The 20,145-nt window shown below is 40.6% G+C and overlaps 2 protein-coding genes across 2 annotated transcripts in view; one reads left to right on the top strand and one right to left on the bottom strand.

Moving 5' to 3' along the window:
• The window catches only part of LOC145467734 (uncharacterized), a 144,968-nt gene that overhangs the window by 10,705 nt on the left and 114,118 nt on the right, over nucleotides 1-20,145 (bottom strand). The window lies entirely within an intron of this gene.
• LOC145467219 (acid sphingomyelinase-like phosphodiesterase 3b) lies at nucleotides 5,825-11,157 on the top strand. Its single transcript, XM_081450775.1, has 6 exons — nucleotides 5,825-6,275; nucleotides 8,118-8,420; nucleotides 8,754-8,928; nucleotides 9,951-10,045; nucleotides 10,301-10,513; nucleotides 10,883-11,157. Exons 1-6 carry the CDS (start codon nucleotides 5,825-5,827, stop codon nucleotides 11,155-11,157), a joined length of 1,512 nt encoding a protein of 503 aa, XP_081306901.1.

Here is a 20,145-nt window from a genome sequence, read left to right as displayed (position 1 = left end):
GAAGCATATGGGAAGCAACCGGAAATGCCTGTTTTTCAGATCGCATATTTTCCATGCCCATGTTTCATATCGTAGATTCTTAGTATCCCTGCAAAGTTCAATCCTTAATTTAGTAATATCAAGAAAAAAATACTAAGGTTGAGGCTTTTACTACGAAACACTTTAAGACAAATTACCTACTACGCACTTCCTGTCAAAGTCTTAATTCCTTGTTAGGAGAGATTTTTAGACACCGGCCGCACAACTAACAAACAATCACTGATCGCAAAGTAAATTATTTAAAGGAAATGTATATTTCCAAATCAAAAACTAAAAATTAATTTTCCTACTGACGGATTTGAATTTAAATTGTACCCAGTACCGAGGTGACTGGTAGGTGAGGGGGAAACTTTATACGTTTATAACAAGAAAAGTAATCAAAATGCAATGAACCAAGTTGTTTACTGAGTGTATAAGTAAGTTGAAAAAGCTGAACAAAAAACACACGCAAAAAAGCCTTATTTATGGGACTCTGCCTTGTTTCTATGGCAACCTTGCTTTGTCAGGCATGATTACCCCAAGTTTGAGTTAATTCTCTGTTTTTTATTGACGTTTTCAAGTTTCTTGTGACAAACATGGGTTTTTTTTTTGGCACCTTTTCATTCCTTTAGTATCCTTTCTCTTCTCTTTTAATTTTGTTATAATTGGCAAAAACTATGTTTTGACTTCATAGAGCAGTCATGAAATCCGGACTGGTAGATTCAATACGACGCAAGTTTTGGAATTTATGATATTCTGACTTCACATGCCTTCATAGCTGACTATTTACCATTGTTAGAATTTTAAGCCGTGAGTTTTTTTCTCCTTCTCCCTGCCAGAAGGTCACAAATACCTTGTGTGACTAGTGGTACTGAAATTTCCGACTTAATTGCGACACACCAAGAGGTGCTTTTCTTCAAGCTTCGGTCTTTGCTCCTCTTTGGTATCGATTCTAAATACGAATACCATCGTTACGATAGAGACTGTAAGTAAGTAAGCCCCATAATACAGGGCCAAATTACTTCCTATTTTCGCCCGGAGATTACATTGTTTCAGCATGACACGCGAAGCGTCTCCGCTATGATTTAATATTGGGTAGGTGAAACTCCTTAATTCATCTCCAAGCTCTTTCGACTTTTCAAGTGGAACAACGTCCAACATGACGTCGAAAATGTTAGCAACTGAATTGTGGGTGGGTAGACAATTTAAGATAGAGATATTTTGTTCAAATGTGTATCCAGATGATGATGGAACAACAATCCTTGAACCAGTGGAACGAATTAAAGACGTTAAGGCGTGTAAAAACATCTTTGAACGTGCAAAATAAATTTATGTCATGTAGTCACTCTGCCCTAGGATACTTAAGGGATTCAATAGGTATTACTATGCCGAACTCCTGAAATATGCTATCTGAAACGTTAGCGGTAACCTTCTTCGGTTTCTTCAATTTGTTTTTTCGTCTAGATGGAAAGGGTGTTGACATGGCCCACTTTGGTCACGCAAACAGGTACATTTTCGGCGGTGACATAGGCAAATCACAATCCTCTTTAATTCATACTTAACTTCCATTCATGGAAATTGTCAACTCTGTGAGACGCGGCCAGTTTACTACCACCAGTGCCCACATTAATTTGACCAGCAGGTGGGTAGCATCTCGATCTAACGTCGCTAATGGGAGAGTCACAGCAGGCTCTGATGGCTTGTTATCTCATGCCTCGCAAATATCATCGTCTTTCCAAAGGGGAAACCGTATACTTATGTTTTTAGTTTTCCAGGAGACTAAATTGTAATAGCCAGACTTTCGCTCCTCTGCCTTTCAAGCACACTCAAATGAAACAAATTTACTAACAGACTGAAGAGATTTAATAAGTTTAATTATCTGATCGCAGATACAATGTAGTTTCTTTTGTTGTAAATAAATAATCCAGCCAGCAAGATGTCCATGTGCTGGTCAGATATTCATTTCCCGGTTGCATTTTATCAATTTAGGACAGACTGAAGTAAACATGTAACTTAGTAGCACATTCGGATTCTGTACAAAACTGGCAACTGCCTAGCGCATAGCACGGTCGCGGCCTAATGGTTAGCTGGCTGCACTCCACACCGAGCGTTCCTGGTTACTAGGGCGTTGCCATGTTGTCTTGGAAAGGGCAATTTTCTTTCACAGTGCCTCTCTCCACCCAGATGTATAAATGGGAGCCGGTGATTATCATCCTGTCCAGGGAAGAAGAGCAATAACCAATTTAAGCTCCAGCAGGTATGAGACACTGGGCCTTGTGACGACTTACCATATCACCTAGAGCAAGCATACTGAAGGAAAATCTACTCCTCCCCTGTCCTATCTTTGGATGTATGCGGTACACCGATTTAGTCTGGATCTGTGCTGACTGAGAAAGCAACAAATGGAAAATCCCGATAGAGAAAGCGAAAGTGTGCCAATGAGTAATGTTCTGGTAATTTGGTCAGACATTCAGCGACTTGGCTTGGAAAAAGGACTGTCTTGGACGTCTCCTCAATTTATAATACCTAGGCCGTTTGCACTGGGGGACTCATGAACATATCCATTCGTTCTTCAGGTTCTCATGCAAGTTCTATGCCTAATCATTCTCTGCAGTATCAAGGAGACGAATCTAGACGAGAAAAAACTGAATTCCAAGTCAATCATAGCTAGCAAACTACAGATAAGTTGGCGTGTCGTGACTTCGCCACGTACGGTATGAATCAACCTACATTTTATTACTCGCAACAACGCACTCACGACCAATTTATCGCTGGGGCTAAGGTTGTTAATGTTGCTTTACTTTTAAGGTATTACAAGAAAGGGGTGTGCCTGTAAACCTGAAGCCAGGTAAGCGTTTATAGTAAGTTAATTTATCCAGACACTTTGCATATAAACTGGAATAGTGAGACTGCATTTTGTTTTAGAAAATGTGCTATAATTTTATTCGAGATTTCCCGTTGTGATTGCATTTAGAGTGACTGATAAGTTGTTTTTCTTCAGAAAAGAGGTCCCATACAGGTGGGTTATGGTACGAAATCGGACCACAAAGCCTGGCGTCTTATTCCTGATTTAATTAGCGCTTCATTACTCGGGGCCACAGACTTGTTTCGTTGAAAGAGTTGAATGTTAGATAAACGTAATATTGCAGTTTAGACCAAAAAAGATGCAATGGTGCATTGTGATTAACCGGCAAGAGATGGATTGTTAGGTATATATTGATATGTTTTTTTTTTCCACAGCGACTCCATTATCCGTAATTTTCAAGACTTCTTCCACAAAATTTATAACCGTTCCCGGACCAAAATCTGATCGGTCCTTAAAAAAAATAACATGAAAATTTCTGATTAACGGTAACTCTTTTTGGTTACAATTAACTTCAGAGTCTCTAATTCATGACTTAGGAGAGAAAAAAGGTATTAATCGAAATTAAATGACTGATTTTTACAGACACGCTTTGCTCAAACTTTAACCGGAAGTGGCCTGGTTAGTCGTCTTCTGGTAAGTTTTTTCTTACTAAAAAAAGCCTCAAACTTAGTATTTTTTCTTGACATTACTAAACTAAGGGCTGAACTTTGCAGGGATACTAGGACTTTACGATATAAAATATGGGCATAGAAAATATGTGGTCTTAAAAACATTTCCGGTTGCTTCCCATATGCTTGAAGTAGGACCAAGTTGTGATAACAGCCACAGGCTAACGAAAAATTCCCGCGAGCTAATGTTTTTACCCATAGAAGCCTAAGAATAGGGCATTACAAACATGGTTTTGTTTTTGAAATTAACTGTACGTTGCTCAAAGAGAGATTGAAAAGTGGCCAAAATTGCACTGAAAATCAGCCTCTGGGGACCCCTGAGGGGCTGATATCCAGAACTCGACTAAAAGAACGTCGTTGAAGCTGAAACTTTGGCATATTACATAAGTCCGCATAATGACTTTGTGTACCAGTTTTAAGCAAAATCGGCCGACCTTCACTTCCAAGTCTGCCCCGGTCTCTCAGGCAGAACCTCTTAAATATAAAGGCAATTTAGAATGAGTCAAATGGCTCTGACAACTTTAAAGTCTATTTCAAAGTTTTTTTGAAACACTTCCAGACTCAGCCGAGTCGTGTTCCGATTAGAGGAGATCGTGTCACGTGTATACCATGGATCAGAACTTCCCTAAGGAAACAACAACTTCAACTTTCGACTCACACGTGATCTCCATGGACGTGCACCTTAAGACCGCGAAACATTTGTGTGCCAGGCGGCGTCAAGTAAATACAGTTTTACGCAGTTTGTTCCGTTTTTAGAGTTGGAAGGTATAACAAAACACCTTTAAATGGCTATCACCACGAGAAACAGTTAAGTCTCGAGGAAAACACTCACATATTCCATTGGTGCCAGTCATTGAGTATTTATATTTATTTATATTTACATTTTCTTATTGCTTTTCGCCACATGATCGTACCATCACGTGGCAACTCGCCAGCCAGTGCGCACTCAGAGGCCCCACCCTCACCCACCCATGTCTTTTGACGCGACAAATCTTTGCAAAGCCCTCCTCCAGTTCTCAGTTGTTATGGTGGCGCGGTGGTCTCATGGTTAGTGCGCTGGGACAATACGGATCGAGCGGTCCGGGTTCGAGCCCTGGCCGGGGAAATTGTGTTGTGTTCTTGGGCAAGACAGTTTACTCTGACAGTGCCTCTTTCCTCCCAGGTGTATAAATGGGTACTGGCCTATTTAATGCTGCGGGTAACCCTGCGATGGACTAGCATCCCATCCCGGGGGGGGGGGGAGTAGAAATACTCCTAGTCGCTTCATGCTACAGAAACCGGGACAAGCTCTGGCTTGATGGACCACTTGGCTCGTATGCAGACTTTACTTAGCTATACAAGTGAATATATGAAAGACCATATATTTGAACTGCGGAGAAAGATATGAAGATATGATTGATCATCGCAGTTATACACACAACTTAAGCAGTTGTGAAATTAAAGCCTGAAAAAAATTCAGGCCTGAACGGGATTCGAACCCATAACCTCTGCGATACCGGTGCAGTGCTCTACCAAGTGGCCAATCAAGCCAACTGGGAGCTGTTCACATTGTCAGTTCGTAACATGCTTCTGATATATATTATCAGATGTTTTGGTGTGTGGTATCGCTGTATATTTTTACAAGTTGTGCTGTATTTTGACGTGCCCGTAGGGCGAGTCAAAATACAAACAACGAGTAAAAATATAAAGCGATAGTACACACCAAAAGATCTAATAAGAGATTTATTGTCCAACTGCTGTTGTCAATAAATGTATTAATGAAAGAGAGAGGGTGTGACAGTTTTGCGTGCCCGCGCCGACCTGTAAGGCAAACAGGTTTTCTACTATACAGATAACTGTACAATATCGCTGTTTATTTGTACTGTTATTTGGGCGGTATTCGCTGCAGTTGGTAATAATTATCATTGCTTATTTTTAATGACTCGTCTCGCTGATGTCATGCACCTGATTAAGCCTAGTTCACACTGACGACATGACATAAATGTAACGATATAAGAAGGACGTTTTTCCATTATGTTAGTAGCGTGAACATCCTCACGTAATTTACAAAACAGCAAGAACATAACAACAAAATATAAAAAAACTGATCTTTTCCCTATGTCTTTATGTCGATGTTTGCATTACCGACATAAGCGACTATGTCGTTATGTCATTATGTCGGTGTGTTGCTATGTCGCTAGTGTGAACCTGGCCTCACTCATCAGTCGTGGAAGTCAGCTTAATGGAACCCAGCTTAACTTATTCCAGGGCTGAAGGTTGCTAATTGTTCGAAATGCCTGAAGAGTTAGGATTAGAGGTGCCTCCTGAAGATTCTAAAAACAATCAGAAAAAGAAACGAACGGCTGCGTTTTTCTTGGTGATAGTCCTGGCAATTATTTGTGTCGTTCTATTGTTGTTTACAATTTTAACGTTTGCTCTTCGCATCCACTGTCCTCACTGCGACTCGGAAAATGAGCAGCGAAGGCCTACACCTGTAGAAATCACAACAGAGGATAACCTTGTCCACTTTATTCACGTTTCCGATATCAACCTGGACTTGAACTACGACAGCTCAATTTCAAGCGGTGATTCGTGCCGTTTTAATGCAGCGATCATAGAAGCCGCGTCCGATGCACCTTTTGGCCGGACTGGTTGTGATACTCCGGAGTTGTTACTCAACGGCAGTTTAGAAGCAATGAGGAACGTAAGCAAAGAACAAAAGCTGGAGTTTGTTTTGATCTCAGGCAAGTCTCGAATGATTTATTATTGTATTCTTGTCTTAGCTAATATAATATAATTATCTGACAAAAGGTACAACGGGAGGGCTCACATACATTTTTTCACATAATTTTTCTAGTCCATAAATATTTCTAAGAAAGAGTAGGATTTCAATGCTTAGATTAGGATGCATGTACGTATCATCCTCATATAACTGCCAAAGAATATCCTCAAGAGGACGATGATGGTTTTTTTTTCTGAATATTTATTACTAAAACAAAAATTGGCTTGATACGGCTATTGAATTTTTGTGAATAATAATCAACTGCGGGAGGTCACGGACAAAATTGCGGAATCCATTTCTTCGCTGTTCATCGTCAATGGATACCCCGTATTGTTTCGTGCTTAGTTACCAGTTTTCCAACTTAAACGAGTCCTTTCTGTGATAAGTATAACTCTCGGCAGCAGAACATCTCCTTGGCACTACTTGGCTCTTAGCCTAGTGTGGTACTCTTGTATGAATGCACGAAAACATTTAACGGTCAGAAAAAATGGACGTGGTCGATTATTTTAAACAACTCTCAGTTTTAGTGGCCCTCTTTGTTTCTTTTCAGCCATTTTTTAATTGTTATTATTCTGTTAATGGGATAAACAAGGCCTGTTAAAAGCGTTTCAATATGAAAATAATCGAAAATAGAGAATATGGTAAACAGCGTTTCGACATTGTTTAATAAAGATGTCTTTGTCAAGCTTCGAAATGCGAAGGTCAGGGTTTCTGCTCAAATAACTATGTTTGAAAAAGTAGCATCAATATAGGTTAACAAGCGAAAATAATTAAAAGAGAAGAAAAAGTGACATAAAAAAATACCAATTATTAATAAAGAGACAAACAAAAAAAAAAAAAGCTCCAGCTGGTATAAATTCAAATGATTAGTCTTTGACGAAAACTTCTGCTCTAATCGAGTCTGACTTAGTAATAAGGACGTTCATGCTTAAATGTAAATGTTCTTCTGTTCACATTTTTGTTTTAACTTTTGCTGTAGATAGATAACCACTAACTCTTGTCAGAAACGCAACTTGAAAAATTAGGGGCTCAACGTATTTGTTTTGGAGGTAAAGCGTTTTGAGGATTGTACTCGGGTTTCTAGGAGTTTGGTCATGTAACGCGAAACAAAGAATGGAAATCTCTAGATAAGCTTGGATGTGTTTACTTCAACAAAACTACTCCTCTTTAGCAACATTTTTCCAACAAAGAATGGAAATCTCTAGACAAGGTTGGATGTGTTTACTTCAACAAAAATATTCCTCGTTGGCAACATTTTTCCAACTGATATCATCGTTCCACTTGAACCTAGCTCTACAGAAGGATGAACGATAGTTGTACGTCATAAACACCCGAATTAGTATCACCAGGATATATAATTTAGGGTCCTTAAAGTAGATGTTTATTGTTGTACTTATTTAAATTTGAGTTGTTGTTTTTAAAAAGCCTCTTAGGGGAAAGTTAATAAAGTATGTATGGAAGTATGTATGTATATAACCAGAGGTTCTCCTATGCCATGTATTTAATATATCAAACACGACAGACAGTGTTTCATCGAGATATCCAAACACCGAGAAGAGAGTTGAAAATACGTGCAGCGGAGTATTTTCCTTGACTAAATTCGAGGAGTTTAGATAGCCGATGAAACTGTCTCGAGCGTTTGATATGTCTTCTCAATAGAAACAAAACCTAAGGAGTAAACGGAGAAGTAAATCGTCAAAATCTATACTAATTGAGACCGGATATCCAAACCTCCTTCACGGTTGTGATTTTCTTTGTTTTTCTTTCTTTCTTTTGTAATTTGATTATTATTTTACTCTTGAAGGAGACTCAGCTCCACACGTAATAATCCCTAATAAAGAGCGCATTCTACAAGGAATTGCTGTGACCGCTAAAAACACGCGTGCAGTTTTTCACGACGTTCCCATATTTCCTGTTCTTGGTTTACATGACTTCCTGGTGCCATTTACCTTGCCGAATTCCAGTGATTGGTATGAGACCATTTTAAACTACTGGGCACCGTTGGTTGTTTGCGATGGCTGTCCAGCAGATGCTAACAAACCAACAACTATGGCCGTGCTGCGGAAAACGTTTTTAGAGGGTGGTTACTACAATGCAAGCATTGCTGGTATATTGCTGTTTTTAGTTCTACTAACTTCTTTAAAAATCGGTTTTCCAAATATGACGATTCAAGCAAAACCATCAAACGTTTTAACTTTACCTAAAGTTCTATCTGGCAAAAATGATACGCAGTTTCATTGCTCGCAGAATATGTATCCATGGCAACCACTTGACTTTTACGTACAACTTTCATTTCTTGATGATGAGGGACTCTTGCTGTAAAGGGTGCATTTCCAGATTTTTGTACCTTCCTTTTACTAGTTTTGATAACTGCCACAAAATATTGTCGAAATGACGTGTTTGCGACTAACGCCGTTAACCAATGAAATTTAATTCGTAGATGGGAAAATGGTTTTAATCGTCTTAAATACCTTGTATTGGCACTACAGAAGCAACCACAAAGATCCGAAAGTTAACCAAACCGCGATAGGGCAGTTTTCTTGGCTAGAAAATCAACTCAACTCTGCAAAAGAACATGGCAAGAGGGTGCTCATAACAAGTCACAGTCCTCCAGGGTGAGTGAGTGGATCGTCAATAATTATTATGGGAATGGTTACATGAAGTATAAGTTAAAAAAGTTGCAGTCTCAAACTGTCGCAGATGGATTATAATTTAACGCTTCGGGAAACTGATTACATTATTCCCCATATACTACTCTCAAGTTTCGACAAGTTACTCCAACACTATAGTGCAGTGAGAGCACTTCTAACCAAGAAGTTCTTATTCCTTAGAAAAAAATGAAAAAACAACGAATGTGCGGATCACCTTGATTGTTCTTTGTTTCATCTTCATAATATTTGCGCTGGCAAGACAATGTCGAGAGAATGGTCTGAACTAGTGAGGGAGATGTCGAACCAACCGTGTATAACTGAATCAGAGAACGATGTCTTTCAGCTCGAACTGCGCGGATTGACAACGTCGCCAACCAGCTGATGCATCCAAATAAACGATTACAACTTGTTATCACATTCAATCAAAACGTACTGTGGCTACAGTTTCGTTTCCGGTTCATTTATATCCGGTTAAATGACATCACGTGACATTTTTCCTAGGTAATCACACGTGCTTCGATTTTCGTTTTGCGTATTGCAGTTTTGTAGTTTCGTAGTTATTAGTCCAAACAGTTCTTTAACGTGCCCCTTTGTACGTTGCAAGGTTAGTTCCTGTTTTTGTACCTTTTTGAACGTTGGCGACGGCAGTGTCTATGGTTGTGCGTTGTGGATCTTGTCAGATTAAATCAGCTGACGGCAGCTATACGTACTCTGACTCATGCTGGGGAACTTTTTCGCCAGTCTAACGCTTATCTGTTCGTCCATTTGCTGGATAGTCTAAGATAAATAATTATAATTTCCTGGACAAGAGAACGAATGGATCCGAAAGAAAAAACAAAGTACCGAATGAAGGAATACACTTGCATACTTTTCTCTCTTCCTTTCTTTAGATTACATTCAAATTAGTCTTTTCTTTTAACCCAGGTTTTAACGCCTGACTTTGTAAACGTTCTAGTCTCAGGTTACGCTTAACGCTTGATTTTTAGAATGGACATTGATGAAAACGAGCCTTACTGGTTGCCAGTCTATACGAAACGGTATATGGAACTGGTTGTCGGGAAATACCACACCACTGTAGCCGGTAATATTCTATATCTTTATAATTTAAAGAAAATTTGATCATGTGGCAATTTGCGAGCTTTGTGGAACCAAATTAAACCAATAACATGGATAACAAGAGACGTTATGATTTGACCAAAACTCTCGTGGCATTTAAGCTTCGAAAAGGTTCCCGTGACAATTTAACAGCTCAGACGGCATGACCAGTCAATATATTTGGCTTTTTTATAACTATATATCTGTAAAGATGAGTTGAATTAATTCATTGTGATTGTAGGTCAATTGTTTGGTTACATGCACAAAGATGATTTCAGACTTCAGCTGCTTGATTCCAACAGAGACTCCTCAAATATGAAAAAGTCCTTTGCTTTGCTCGCTCCTTCTCTTAGCCCAGACTACAAGAGCAACCCAGCATTCCGAATGATGTCATTGGATAAAGAAGCTCTCTCTATTGTTGATTATATTCAGTTCTACATGGACTTGGACCCAGGTATGAAATTGGTAATTATCAGAAGAACTATGGTTACCGGTCATTTTACCGAGGGATAGTACTATCTACCTATTGAGCAAATGCCCCCAGAGAATGCTGTGGAATAAGACGAGTAACTTATGATGGACTAGCATCCCATATGCTTCCAAATCGGGAGTTGAGCACCCGAGCTCATTCCCACTGGTTCCAAAGTCTCTAAAACTTCTTCATGTTCAATAGGGGGTCATGCACGAATAAACTAATTTTACGGGACTTGTCTCAGAGATCAATAGATAAACTGAAGATGTATGCAATCACACCTAAAGCATGCCTTCATAAGTTTTTTTAAAATTATTTTTGTAATTTTTGTAATAAAAAATTCTTTTTTAGTATTTTCCATTCGCACGTGGCAGATGGATTACACCTTCAGCAAGAAATATCTGTCCATCAGCAAGTTTCTTGATGGCGACAGAATCGACGGACTGAACAAGGCGTTGTTAAGCAACCGAGCTGATGTGTTCTGGAAGGCGTATGCATTCTCAAGACAAGTTAACTACTGGCCTGATTACTATCCTAGAGCCGTCCTGTACTGTGCCATGCGATACGTTTTCAAACAAGATTATGACGCGTGTCTCTTAAAATTTCATTTTAAAAGTGGTGCTTAATTTGATTATCATGCATGGTCGAGGTTTGTTTTGATTATAACATCGGAGTTGGAGTAATGTGACAGATCAAATGTAAGGAGCTTCAAAATCGCCTATCAAACAAACTAAATCTCGTAAGCTCTAACTGTATCCATTCATACAAAGAATGACGAAATATGTTCATCGACCACCCGTGTGTCAAGTGAAGTGGCAAACCATGTACTCACTAAACACTCGGGGTATGCACTTGCATTTGACAGATGTATAGCGCAAAAACTGGCCTCAAAATTGTTTTCGACAGTTAAAATAATCTGGCTAAGAAAAGCAAGGGGTCATTGTTTCGCCATTTACTATGCATTGCGGGGACCTACAAAATTCAACCCAAGCAAAAGAGTGGTTAGCCTATAGCCCTACCAGCTCCTCCTTCCTCCGCGGTTCTTTATAATCGAGTGCAAATTACTGTCTGAAAGTTGCAGCTCGTAATAATACGACTATTATTGCATGTGCAAAAGACATTGCTGTGAAAGCATATAGGTCGAACTTTATTTATTGTAAGTTTGCTGCTTAACTATGTTTTGACAATAGATAATGGCAATAAGTAATTACGTAAGTAATATATTATTTTAATGTCAATAATAGGGGGGCCTGAATAGCAGGCGTAAACGAAGGAGAGGGGAAGAGGGATGAGAAGGGAGAGGGGTGGAATAGGGGGGGGGGGGAAGAAGAGGCGAGAGAGGGAGAGTGATAATGGATGGATAGGGGGATAGGAGAGACGAGGAACGCCTACCATAATAATAACCCCCTTTTGTCCATTTCCTCCCACTTCTTATTCTTCTTCTTCCTCGCGTTTTTCGCCTCCCCTACCACTTCCCCGTTTACGCCTACAACGCAGGTTATATGCGGAGTGCTCTCTCGAGCCAGAGGTTCATGTTAAATGTGCTTGGCAATAATAGTCGTATACTAAGAAAATCTAAGGAATTAAGAGTAAGTTGAATAATAATTTAATTACAAGATTGTAATAAATCAGCCACACAAACTAGGTTTAAAATGTTCATGCTAGACATCTTTGTGTGGGATTATGCTGGAAAGTACCCTAAACCGTCAAAAATGTTAAGCGTGGCTGGTCTTGTCCGCTTGTCCAGGCTATAAGGGTCGCACTTGACCGACCTCTAGGAGAGAGAATGTATAATACGCTCATGGCACTGGTTTCTAGTAATTTCGTTCGGGTCTGAGTGTGCGGTTTGCGGGGCGTATCCTCCGCTGTGTACGTTTGTTCCGTTTCCAGTAAATTTTTTCCTGCTTTTTGTAGCGAGTTCTTGCAGCTTCCAAGGTAAGTTGTTTTGTAGTGCTGGTTCCGTTGTCCCGTTTATTGTAAGCTTAGATTTCTTATCTGACTTCCCTCGAGAACCGATGTCGATTTCTGTAGCGTTAAATAAATTGCCTTGTTTATTTCAGCTTCGATTCAGTTTGTCTACCATGTCATTAAGGTGTTCCTGAGTGAATTTCCTTGCCAGAACAGGAGTTGTTTGGCTCACCCAAGCCGACATATCGCGAACTGATAACTAGAATTTAATTCTTTATGAAACGAACATCGCTTTGACAAAGCAAAATTTCCCACATACTTTTGTAGCTGGTAGGTTTATGCAATTCACGACTTTTCGATATCTAAGTTCAGATCAAGTAGTTACACAAGTACACTAGTATTAAAAACTTGCACACGTCTAACTATAATCCAAAATTAAAGAGCCCCGAAAGTTTTTATCCTCATCATGCATAAGTGATAAGAGGTACTAAATCTAAATCTGTTTAAAACTTTCCAGCTCAGTAGCGTCCTTCGTTTGGAAATCAGCGCATTTTGAATTTCAGAATTATGGCGCTGCGTGACGTAAAGCAACGATCGCGTTTGTCGAAAAATATGTATTTATCTCGTGATTTTTAGCCATAATTTATAAAGACCTTATAGTATTTGGAAAAGTGCTTATTTAAATGTTCGTTTGTTCAGTACAGAAAATCAGTATCCTAGATAACCAAAGTAAGTTCCAGATGTTGACACTAGTTTCCGGCAGCCATATTGGTGTACCACAGCCCGAAGAACACCAACATGGCGGCTCCATACTACGCTCTGTAAATTTGCTCGAAACATTTTGACGGATATCTCAACTTTGGGACAACGCACACATCTTAAACTTGGAGAACCGTCGTCTGTATTTATCTTCTATAATATCACAATTCATTTTTTTCTCAAGCATCTGAGCGGGCCGGAATCCCAAATCCTCGAATTTGACTGGCTAATCATAACCACGTGACCGGTCCAACTTTTTACGATACGGCCCACGGGCCGAATTTTTTTCCCGCTGCCTAAATTTTGCTCCTAAAAGTTAGCGGTAATCGTCAATCTTTTGCCTTTCTTACACATCCATCGACGATTAAGCAAGGAAAGTCACTGTAAGTAAATTCAATTGAGTGTTTTGAAGTTGTGAGAGTTTGCTTGGTTGTTTGTAGCTTGGCGCTATAATGGCGGGTAATCCTGTATTTCTCTCGCCGTAAAATTTGAGTCAATTTCAGTCGAGTTTACCTCTCTGATCGTTGCTGTATTTAGGAGAATTTCTGTGGAATACACTTCACAAATTTCCTCGCTTACTGCTATTCAATTTACGGTAGAAAAGTCTGATTTCTAGTGATTTGAAAAGTAACGACTGACAGGAATTGTTTTTGTGGTAAAACTTCAAACTTCCCACGAAATTTCAAACCGCAAAACCAATTTTGCAGAACTTAACTGTTGAAATAAATGCAACTAACATAAAGTAGTTTGAAAAAAATCTGTTCTTTTAATACATCTGTCTTTGTCTACTATCTGAGTTACTCGCTCGTTGTTAAGATTTTTTACAAATCGTAGACGGCGCGCAAGCCGATTCAATGACAAGAGCTGCGTAAACTCTGCGTAAAATCTGTAAAACCAATTTACTGCAGGAAAAAAATAAACATGTTATTTGCCGGCTTAGGGTCGGTCCATATTGTGAAAAACTGTGACCTCGGGCTTGAAAATGCTACCCTCGGCCTGCGGCCTCGGGCAGCATTTTCAAGACCTCGATCACAGTTTTTCAACATACGGACCTCCCAGCCGGCAAATAACATATATTTCTTGACTTTATCCACTGAATGGTTTTTGATTCTACTTTTTTTTTTTGCGTGACAATGATACCGCTCTATTGTAGCTGACTCCATAGCTATCTACATTCAATTCTGCATAGCAAATTAAGATGATACGGGGACGGAGACCGTAAGCGCGCGCCATTTCTAGTATTGGGGCTGTCCCTATGATACGGGACAATTTTTCTATTTTTAGAACAAATTGCGCCATCATGTGCGGTACACGCGCGTACATGCTGCGAGGATTTTTGCGGATGTAGCGCAGGGAAACTGATGGTTTCCGAAATTCCCGAAATATATGATGCTTTTGGCCCACAACTCAATAGGTTTATGTCTCTTGGAATTTTACTTCAGTATTTTCGTCGTAAGCTGCTCCAGTTTGAGCTAGTGAAGTAAGATAGTGTCGAACTAAGTTATGTCAGTAGTGGTATGGGCTAGTCCAGTACAGATTTGACAGGTATTGTGATGCAAATGAAAAGGTATTGTTATGGAAAGGAGTTCTATTGTTTTCTCGAGTTTGACGTATCCATGGTAACCAGAAGCCTCACCCCCTTTGGCGTCATTAATCTCGTTTCCGTGTTGACCGTACGATTCCTTCCATGAGAAATAAACGCAAATCTCGTCCGTGGGATAACCCCACGGACAGACTCCGATAACTTTCTTCATTTTGAAGACGTACATGTACTAGTGGTCGTGACCCGTCTTGTAACCTTCTTCGACGATTTCATAATCGTCACTATCGACGAAAGTTTTCCTTGCCAGAAAGGCCACAGTTGACGTTAAATTAAAGGTCCGCAGGAATTTGGACGCTGCGAGTTCCTTGTCCAAATCCACGTGCCTTTCATTGATCAGCACGGTCGTGAGACAGCATAACGTAATCGTTTTCAAAGCTGACCGCCATTTTTCCACGAGTGAGAATGAGAATATTTTTTCTCTACTATGCCTGATCTTTTATGAGCACACCCAAGTTGAGTGACATGTACCATCTATGTTTAGCGAGCCAATCAGAATAGTGCGACGCTCTGCCGAACCAATCAGATAAGTGTATTATGGTGGCATGAACCGTCGACGCTTTGCCGAACCAATCAGATTAGTGCATTATGGCGGCATGAAAGGCGGGGTAGTCTTTGAGATACCGTGCCTTTGAAAAACCCGTCCTTTTGAAAAAAAAGAAAAATTCTGTCACTTTGAAATAAGCGTCGCGCTAGCTAATATTACTTCACGCAAATCGAGTGAAATCGACTCCAGAGTATTTTACAGTTTTCATTGCAAAAACATGGCGCAACGTCAATCCCGAAGGCTACGTGGTTTGGATGCAGAAATAGTGCCCGAAACTGCCCGCGATAAACACTGTGTATTCTGTTTGACCGATGAGAACCATGGTTTCAATATTATCGGAGGAAATGTCCTACGCTTCCCATGCTGCAAGAAGTTCGCCCACCGCAGTTGTCAAAGGGAATGGGAAAGAAACTCTCCCTCTGTGTCTCCACTGCCGAAGAAAACTAGGTGACGAACTCCCACCTGTGGAACTTACTGAACCTCGTAACAGAGAGGTTTCACCGCGACAGCGAGCAATAAACGCTCTTCAAGAAGCGATACAAGATAGGGAAGGACTCGAACAACGAATTAACGCGGTAAGTTTGACTTTTTATATATATACATGTCAGTTTCAAGGTTGACTTGACTACCACGTGCGTCCAGTGAGTGAGTGATAAACCGACGCTAGTTCTGTGCGCGTGGCACAAAGTCAAAAGGATTCCACATACACATTGTTGCTACGTGCTTACGAATGCCAAACATTAATCGTACGATTTTTTTCTCTTCAGTTCAAATTTGGCTACCCGCTTCCTGCAGAACATGTTCGATTTCTGATGGAGACAATCTTATATGGTCTGATCCATTCACCATTCGCTCAAATTAATGTTATGATAACATTAGCAATTTGTGACGCTGATACAGAACTTAATCGAGTCTATTTTCTCATATTTCTGGACTATGTTTTACCCGAGGAAATTTGTACTCAATCCGTACGGCGTAGATAGTCACAGCAAAAAAATGGGCGTTAGAGAGCGTCACTACACCTCCAACATTCGTCAGGTGGGACAATTTATACCTCAACAAAACTTGGCAGCAACAATTGCTGATGGATTACATAGAACAATCCAAAATTTGATTCTCCGAGACAGGATACCAGCCGCTGATCGTGTCTACTTCAATTTAGCCAGCAATCGCTTAGTCAACAGCTATGCTTATCGAGGGTTACCGGCGGGGGAATGGGTGAATGGTAGCGATCGTGTCGACAGTCTGCTGCAGCAAATGTCACAGGTGTTAAACTCAAACGAGAACTTTCAAATGAATGATTCATTTCAATTATCTTTTACACACTTTCGTACATCTCCTCGCGGTAGCGGTCAGAAACGAAAATTGAAACCTGGACATTCTAATCCAGAAACTTTCAAACGTTTGAAAGGTTCTGTCATCAGTATCGATAACAAAGATGAACTATGCTGCGCCCGCGCCATTGTGACAGCTAAAGCTAGAGTGGATGATCACCCTAAATGGAACAGCTTCAGAAGAAGTGTCTCTATCCAGAGAGATGAAGCAATCAAGCTGCATATAGAAGCTAATGTAGAAATGGGAAAATGCGGTTACGAGGAACTCACTAGATTTGCATTGACGTCGTTCTTGAACACTTATCAGCTCTTACTTGTGGACGCTACCCGAGGTTATAGCGTGACTTCTTTTGGAAAGCCTCAGGAAAAACAATTGGTACTGTTGTATGATAATGAACACTACAATGTGATCACTAAATTACATGGGCTCTTTGGTAACAGTTATTTCTGCGCTAGGTGTCTCAAACCCTACAATAACGAAGGTCAACACGCCTGTGAAAACAACCCTGATCATTGTTCTTCCTGCTTACAAACGGGATGTGAGGACTTTACAGAGGCCAGGTGTCGTAATCAACCACCAGCTACACCCTGCGGATCCTGTAAGCGGATGTTTTATGGTGATGTTTGTTTTCAAAATCATCTGACGAAATCCTACAAGGGAAAAACCGCTGACTCCAGAAACATCAGTGTTTGCAGTCAACGCCGCAAATGTCGTAGCTCAAGAAGCAACAAAAACATGAATGCGGTTACATAGACTGTCCCTCTTGCCACGAGTACATAGAGGCCGCAAGCCACCGATGCTTTATTCAGATACCTAAAACACCGGAAGAGCTAACCGAAGAGAAAAAAGAAAAAAGAAGAAGAGAAAGAAAAAGAAAAAACGCAAGCGACTAACCGAAGCCGAAGCAGAGGATAATGGTAATGATGATGATGATGATGATGATGAAAAGCCTCCCATTCTCGTTTTCTTCGATATTGAGGCGATGCAAGACACTGGCAAACACATCCCTAATCTTTTAATAGCGGAAACTGAGGATGATAATTGTCCACTCCACTTCAAAGGTGAAGATTGCATTCGCGATTTCCTGGAATGGCTGGATACGTTAACTGGAGAAGACACGCGCAATGTAACTGTTTTGGCCCATAACTTTTCTGGCTACGACTCCTATTTCGTCGTGGAGGAATATCATCGCCAACACAGGGTCCTCAATCAAATCAGAAATGGAGCTAAACTTCTCCAATTAACCTTTGACAATATTAACTTTATTGACTCTCTGTCATTTCTTCAAATGCCGCTTTCTGCATTTCCAAAGACATTCGGATTGACAGAGTTAAAGAAGGGCTATTTTCCTCACCTGTTTAACACGCCTGAAAATCAGGACTACGTGGGACCAATTCCCGAGAAAGAATTTTACATGCCTGAATCAATGTCTGTCAACGTACGGCCGTAAAGACTTCGAGAAATGGCATGATAAAGAAAGAGCTGAAAATGTGGGAGGGAAGGAGGGATGCCTTACTTTCAAACGGCTCTTTGAAAAAGAGACAAAGTTTGACCCCTTCAGTCATATTACTATTGCTTCGGCATGCAATCGAGACCTGCGACAAAACCGAATGGAAGCCAACACAATTGCTTCCGAGCCTCTCCACGGTTGGCGACTAAAAACAAATCAGTCGAAAGTTGCCATGGAATATCTACTGTGGCAACAAAGTCAGATCAGTGGGAGAATTCAACATGTTGGAAATGATGGGGAATACCGTATCCCCAACAGTCGCTACACCGTGGACGGCTACGATGCAACTACGAACACCGTCTACGAATTTCAAGGTTGCTTTTGGCATGGCTGTCGTAAATGCTATCCCAACAGATCCGAAACACACCTTAGATTAGAGCACCGCGGCACTGCCGACGTGTATCTATGCACCCAGTAAAAACTACAATTCTTGCGTGACAAAGGTTACAACGTCATCGAAATGTGGGAGTGTGATTGGCGGAAAATGAAAGAAGAAAGGCAGGACGTCAGGAACTTTGTAACCAACCTCGATTTGGTGGAGCCACTAAATCCCCGTGATGCCTTCTGCGGCGGACGAACAAACGCTGTCAAACTTTTTCATCTGGCTGACATCGCCTCAGGAGAGAAGATTCATTACTATGATTTTACATCTCTCTATCCGTTCATCAATAAGAATGCTGAGTATCCTGTCGGCCACCCTAAAATTATATTTCAGCCGGAAAGCACAGACATCCAAAATTACTTCGGGATTGCCAAGGTCACAATCTTACCTCCAGAAAAACTGTTTCATCCAGTACTTCCGCTGCGTGAAAATGGTAAACTGACATTCCCGCTATGTAGAGCCTGTGTACAAGAAGAGATGGAAAAACCAATGCTAGAACGGTCCTGGGTTTACAGTCACAGCGACAGTGAAAGACAAATTACAGGTACATGGTGTACCCCCGAACTGAACAAAGCCGTTGAGAAAGGCTACAAAATAACTTATATTCACGAAGTGTGGCATTTTTCTGAAACGAGGAAAGGTCTATTTAAAGACTATGTGAATACATGGTTAAAGAATAAAGAGGAGGCAAGCGGCTGACCAGCTCATGTAGGCAATGATCCCGTCAAACAGCAACAACATCTGAGATCCTACAAAGCGAAAGAGGGCATCGAACTCAACCGCAACAACATTGAAAAGAATCCCGGCAAACGTAGCCTTGCAAAAATGATGTTAAATTCCATGTGGGGGAAGTTTGGCCAGCGCACCAACAAAACTCAAATCAAAGAGTTCGGGAATCCTATGAGGTTCAGTGCATTCCATGAGAGTGATGCAAATGACATTTTCCACGTGAGTGTATTGTCTGAAGACATCGTTGAAGTTCACTAGAAACTGAAATCGAATGACGAACCTGTCTCACCAAACCTCAAAATTTTCATCGCTTGTTTCACGACATGTTGGGCTCGACTTCGTTTGTATGCAGCTCTGGACATGCTACAAGAACAAGTACAGTACACAGACACCGACAGCGTTATTTTTTCCAATTTACCCCATGAAAACAATCCTCCCCTTGACGACTTTCTCGTTGATTTCAAGGACGAGTTGGGAGAAGACGACTTCATCACTGAATTTGCGTCCGCGGGACCGAAAAATTATGGCTACCTCACGAAGAAAGAAAAAGAAGAATGCAAAGTGAGGGGAATCTCTTTTAACGGTGAAGGTAGCAAGCAGTTAAATTATCAAGTGTTGCGGCAAAATGTTTTAGACGAAATTCAACGCCCTCTCGAGAAAACGCGACAAACTGATATTTACAAGCCTTATCACATCGTTCGAAACTCCAAAGAGTACTCACTGACCACAGTCTCTCAGACGAAAAAGAACCAGCTTGTGTACGAAAAACGGGTGATAGATCCCTACACCTTCAAAACATATCCCTATGGCTATGAAAGAATAACAAACGAGGATGTGGACATGA

Source organism: Orbicella franksi, chromosome 14 (assembly GCF_964199315.1).
Source record: "Orbicella franksi chromosome 14, jaOrbFran1.1, whole genome shotgun sequence".
Lineage (NCBI taxonomy): Eukaryota > Metazoa > Cnidaria > Anthozoa > Scleractinia > Merulinidae > Orbicella > Orbicella franksi.
Note: the sequence above shows the minus strand (reverse complement) of the source record. Positions and strands in the feature narration are given on the sequence as shown.